Source organism: Protobothrops mucrosquamatus, unplaced genomic scaffold, assembly GCF_001527695.2.
Source record: "Protobothrops mucrosquamatus isolate PMUCROS unplaced genomic scaffold, P.Mucros_1.0 scaffold15050, whole genome shotgun sequence".
In the NCBI taxonomy this organism is placed as follows: domain Eukaryota; kingdom Metazoa; phylum Chordata; class Lepidosauria; order Squamata; family Viperidae; genus Protobothrops; species Protobothrops mucrosquamatus.
The window spans coordinates 1-5,925 of record NW_015400818.1 but is presented as its reverse complement, the minus strand read 5'-3'; the positions used below and the strand labels follow the sequence as shown (position 1 = coordinate 5,925).

At 43.3% G+C, this 5,925-nt stretch overlaps 1 protein-coding gene across 1 annotated transcript; it reads right to left on the bottom strand.

The window, feature by feature from the left end:
* Positions 1-3,643: 3,643 nt before the first annotated feature.
* LOC107301604 (zinc finger protein 572-like) lies at positions 3,644-5,849 on the bottom strand (the record flags this gene model as incomplete). Its single annotated transcript, XM_029287137.1, has 4 exons — positions 3,644-3,731; positions 4,798-4,956; positions 5,107-5,161; positions 5,279-5,849. Coding segments are annotated over 4 exons (873 nt in total), but the record flags the coding sequence as incomplete, so codon positions are not given.
* Between the last annotated feature and the right edge of the window lie 76 nt (positions 5,850-5,925).

Sequence of the window (5,925 nt, the reverse complement as noted above, 5' to 3'; positions counted from 1 at the left end):
ACTTGAAAAGAGGGGACGCTAAGATCCCCAGCCACTTCTCCCACCCCGGGCCCAGAAACTTGCTTTTAGATGCGCAGCGGCCGCTGCGAACGAACGGCGACGGACGGCGTGCGCGATCACCGGACAAGCCGATCGAAGTGAGAGTCTCCTCCGGCGATCTCCCTGGGTGGGGCCTGCAAAGTCCCGCGCCGAAGGCACCGAGGGGCGGCAGGCACGACGATCCCTCTCCGAAGGAAGGGAACACACTTGCCTCAGGGAGGTCAGAAGAGACAGAGATTGAGATCCAAAAGGAAAAAATAGAAGAAAAAGAGCGAAAGGAGAAAAGAGGCTGTGAGGCCTAGTCTGGAGCCTTGCGGACGAAAGAAAATACGTCTGCTAAGCTGAGAACTAAGGCAAAAACTGGGGAAGGCACACCCAGAGGGAGGCGTGGCTAAAGTTTTTTTCTTACCTTAGTTCTCTGCTAAGCAGGATTGCATTAATAACCCATCCTGTGGACTCTACACCACCATCTGCTGGAGAAACTATCTGCAACTTTGGCCAGTCCTTTCAGGAAATAGGAAAGGGATAAACCACAACTGACTTAAAGGCACCAAAAGATACATCCAGGGTAAGACTGAAGGGCGCTGATGGAAAGCCACGAGTTAGGCATTCAGTGTTAGGTTAGGCATAAAGATGCCTTCCAGGAGCTATGGAATATTGAGAGCCAAAAAGTATGTCTCGAGAGGTAGGCAAGCTGTCTGAGGGACATTTACCCTATAAATTGCAGCATGCCATACAGGAAGTGCTTTTTATGCCACCTTGAGTTCCTGAAGGAAAAGGGAATCAATAAAATGTTGGGGTTATATTATTCCAGATTCCTTCACACAACAGAACTCAGAGCCAATAGCCACTATTATCACCATCCATAGGGTGTGAAAACAGAGTTGTTTTCCTCTCCTTTTCTCTTTGTTTTTGTGGGTGAATGTGCGTCAAAGTCTTTATGTGTCCTTGAGGTAAATGTAACTGTTCAATGTCTCTAATTCCTAGAGAAAAGAATTTTAAATTCTGTTAAAAATAATGTTAAAATAAGCAAAGCAAAGCAAAGCAAATACCCTCATCCTTTTTTGCCTGCCCAGCAAAACAGGATGAAGACAATTGTGTTCTTTTTTCTTTTCTCCTCCCTCTCTCTCCCCTTGTACTTTTAAGAACAGCCCAAAGTTTACTGTATGTGTTCAAGTGGGTTTCTCTATTTAACATCTGCACTGTTAACCTTAATATCTTTTCAAACCCTGCCTGCAAGCTATTCACCCCCACCCCCATTCCACTTCTCTATTTCTTATCCTCTGTTCACCATTCCTCATGTCAGACCAACAATGCCTCTCCTGGGAAAGTCTATTCACAAGCAAAGAGAAAAGACTCCAGATAAGCAACACAATTAGGCAAGCCAAAAGTGGACAATATTAGCTCAAACACCTAGGATTTGCATTTCCACTTTTGCCTGTAGAGCCAGCCACGACCCTATAGGAATCCAGACAGTATAAAAACCCATCCACTCAGCCATTTGGTCATCTGTCTCACAACCTAGTGTTGTTGGTTCTGTTCTTCAATAAATTGGACCTTCTTTCCTAAGCAGTCTCCATTTTTTATACCCAGCTTGGACAGGACTTGATTTTTCTTTCAACAGAAGCATCTCTGGCCAGCATGAATGAAGCTGGCTCCCTTTGAGCCTCTGACCCACTGAACCTCCTGGATCCTAAATCCTTGGGAGCCACAGAAAATCACTCTTAAAGTTTTAGGCTATAGAAAAGTTTGGATCTCCACTAAAAAAAGTGCAGAAATCTATATATCAGCTTCCTGCAATCTAGTGCCCTCCAAGTCTTTTGCCCAAACTGGGAATAATAAGGCTGAAATCTAATTCCTGTGGAGATCGGGAAGGCTGCTCAGAGAAATTCTTCCCTCTAGTGGATTTAGGCTATGCAAGAATGCAGATAGAAAGATAATATCTCCTATCTAGGTGTAGTTTGGAAGCAATGAGGGTGGGTGTTTCCAGTTACAGTATTCTCCCATGTTTCATTATTCTATTAATAGGATGAAACTGGAAATCATTTAGCACCTGTGCACACAAACAAGACCTTCATAAACTTTTATGGTACAGCACATCCCTAATCTTGAGAAGGTAAGTCAGCCAAGCTTCACTCTTCAAGCTTCGGTCAGTTGCAAAAGTAGGTTTTGAGGAGTTATCCTGCACTCCCAGTTCCCTGCAGTTTCCTTGGCAAGATTTTTTGGAAGTGGACTCCCTCTTTCCTTGACCTCAGAGGAGGGACAGGCCAAGGTCTTTCAAATGCCTTTGTGCTTAAAGCAGTATCGGACCTGAATGTCTCTCTGACAAGGTCTTCTTTCTCCCAGCAAAATCTATCAATTCAGCTGTTCTTCCTATTCCAGCCCCAAATTCAAAGCTGCAGCTTTCAAGATCCAATATCCTCCAAATAACACATATTTTACACCTTTCCATCTGAAATTCAAACTTTGATTCTGAGGAAATGGACTGTTCCTCTGATCGGGAACTTACGGCTTTTGAACTCTCCCTGTAGACCAGCTCCTCTGACTCTTAGGTTGGCTTTACTTAATTTTGCTTGATATTTTTATATAGCCCTGTAAGAGATCCTGAGGGTTTGGATCATTTCAAGGGTTTCCACCTCCTAGTCATAATAAGATGAGACATGATAAAAGATGTGCATTAAAATATAACATCAAGGAAAAAAGAAAATTGATTAAACGTATTTTTACTACTTTAAAGGTTAGAAATTTTGCACATTTAAATTTGAAGTCACTTGAAGCTTGAGACTCAGCCTCTAGGTCAGTGGTTCTCAACCTTTTTAATGCCGTGACCCCAACCGGTTGTAAGTCGAGGACTAAACCAGTCGTAAGTTGAGGACTACCCACCCGGTCGTAAGTCGAGGACTTTCCCTGCCCGGGAGCGCCGTGCATGCGTAGTTCCGCCCCCTGCGCCGGCCAAGGCATAGCTGGCAAGCGGCAGAGACGGAGCAGGCCGACCACCAGCTGGCCCAGCCCAAGGGAGGTAAGGCACCCGCCGGAAAAGGGAAAAAAATGTCGGACAAAAAAAATGGCGGACAGCGTTGCTTGGCGACCCCCATGAAATGGTCGATCGACCCCAAATGGGGTCCCGACCCACAGGTTGAGAACCACTGCTCTAGGTTTCTCCACGCGCCTGGCGTGCTCCTGTTTCTTGGGTGTCCTTCAAGGGATCACGTGCAATGTGATCTACTTAAAAAAAATGGTAACTTTTCTTTTTGAATTGTGTTGGTGAAATGAAGAATTTTGGAATTCTTTGGTGTCTTCTAATCCCAGCAAAGTAAGGTTCATCTGCATAGCTAAAATGTCAGTTTCTTTGCTACAAATTATGTTCCTCTCTTCATTTGAAGGATAAATTTTTGAAAGTAATTAAGGAGCCCTGGAAGAGAAGTGAAAGAACAGGAAACGTGTGCCATGTTTTGGAAAGAGAGCTTTGCATTACCTTGTTTCAATGTTTACAGAAATGCTGACACATTCCTTTTTTTTTCTTTCTCAAAAACTATTCATGGTTCTTATGCAATGGTGTTTTAGAAATGAACCATTATTTACTGTACCATTTTTCCCCTCACACCTCTCCTCAAAGGGGGGGGACCACACAAGTATTAGCCTCTTGGTGCTGCTCACACCTTCCCAGCCATCAAAGGCTAACAAGGAGGCCCCTAAAAACAAAGGAGATCAAAGGAGTTATGAATAAACCTGGAGATCCTGCACTCAAGAACACAACTCCCTTTCTCCTCAATTCAGTATTCCTACAGCTCTTCTCCATGAAGATCACATGCAAGACAGGAGAGCCTTTACATCCGAAATTTTACACTGCTTTTATCACTGCCCCAAACGCCCCCAATATATTTACTATTCATATGGTTTCTTCAACTTGCGTGCCTCATTCTCAACACAATCTGAACAGACATGCTTGGTGCACTGAATTCCTGAAACTGTTAGGAAAAAATGAACATTCAACCCCTCTACTGAGGAAAGCATGTATCTTTCTCCTTCTGTCCTGGACACTTTTTACAGAGCCACGATTGAGAGCATTTTAACAAACTTCATTACTGTTTGGTTTGGTAGTAGCAATGCCTCAGATAGAAGCTTCATATAGAGAGTGGTAAGGACAGCTGAGATTATAGGAAGCTCCCTTCCCGTTATTCAGGATACTGCTTCTAAGCGCTATGTGCTTAGAGCTCAGTGTATTGTTAGAGACCCCTCGTCCAGATCGTTGATGAAGATGTTGAAGAGCACTGGGCCCAGAACAGAGCCCTGGGGCACCCCACTACAAACTTCCCTCCATGTAGATGCGGTTCCATTGAGGACCACACGCTTTGTTTTACTATTGTTGTTATTATTCTTATATGAGGAGCCACAATCTCTAACTATAGTCTCAGTGCTCCTATCCTGAAGAGATGCTGGCTGGGGAATTGTGGGGCTGAAAATCTCAAGGACACGCAGGGAGAAAAAGGCTTGGATGTGGCATTTTTATCATTTATCAAGATAAAAATGCAAAGAACACCCCCAGAAAGATTTTTAGAGGATTGCACAATATCTGCAAAAATAAATATCCAGCACCTTCTGCTGCTGATGGCCAAACAGCTATTATCAAACAAATATGTTCCAATTTTTTCTAATACTATGACATATTTGACTACAAAAAAAACCTAGGCAAATCCATTGTAGTCAAATTAAATAGTCAATTTCTCAATTAGAAATGAAATTCAGCCTTCTGTAAACATATCATTTTGGGCCTCATGTGGATTTTCTTGTGTGCGATAAGAGTGGATGGTTTCCTGAAGCACTGTCCACATTCGGGGCACTTAAATGGTTTCTCCCCTGTGTGTATAAGCACATGATTTATAAGGTTAGACCTAGTACTGAAATCTTTCCCACAGTCTGGACATTCATATGGTTTCTCTCCTGTGTGAGTCCTCTGGTGTATAATGAGCTGGGAACTCTGACTGAAATTTTTCTCACAATCAGGACATTCAAATGGTTTCTCTCCTGTGTGAGTTCTCTGGTGTGCAATGAGATGGGATCTCTCACTGAAACGTTTTCCACAATCAGAACATTCAAATGGTTTCTCTCCTGTGTGAGTCCTCTGGTGTTTCACCAAGTTGGAATTTTTACTGAAATTTTTACTACAATCAGGACATTCAAAGGGTTTCTCTCCTGTGTGAGTCCTCTGGTGTATCACCAGATCATAATTCCGACTGAAACTTTTTCCACAATCAGGACATTCAAAAGGTCTCTCTCCTGTGTGAGTCCTCTGATGTGTCACCAGGCTGGAATTGTTACTGAATTTTTTTCCACAATCAGGACATTCAAAAGGTTTCTCTCCTGTGTGAGTCCTCTGGTGTATCACGAGCTGGGAACTCTGACCGAAACGTTTACTACAATCAGGACATTCAAAGGGTTTCTCTCCTGTGTGAGTCCTCTGGTGTTTCACCAGGCTGAAATTCTCACTAAAACATTTCCCACAATCAGGACATTCAAAAGGTTTCTCTCCTGTGTGAGTTCTCTGATGTATCACCAAGCTGGAATTCCGAGTGAAACTTTTCCCACAATCAGCACATGCAAAAGGTTTTTCTCCTGTGTGAGTTCTCTGGTGTCTCACAAGATGGGAGTTCTGACTGAAACTATTCCCACAATCAGGACATTTAAAGGGTTTCCCTCCTGTGTGAATCCTCTGGTGGCTAATGAGATGGGAGTTTTTAGTAAAACTTTTCCCACAATCGGGACATTCAAAGGGTTTCTCTCCTGTATGAGTCCTCTGGTGTATCACTAGGCTGGAATTTTGATTGAAAAGTTTTTCACAATCAGGACATTCAAAAGGTTTCTCTCCTGTGTGAGTCCTCTGGTGTC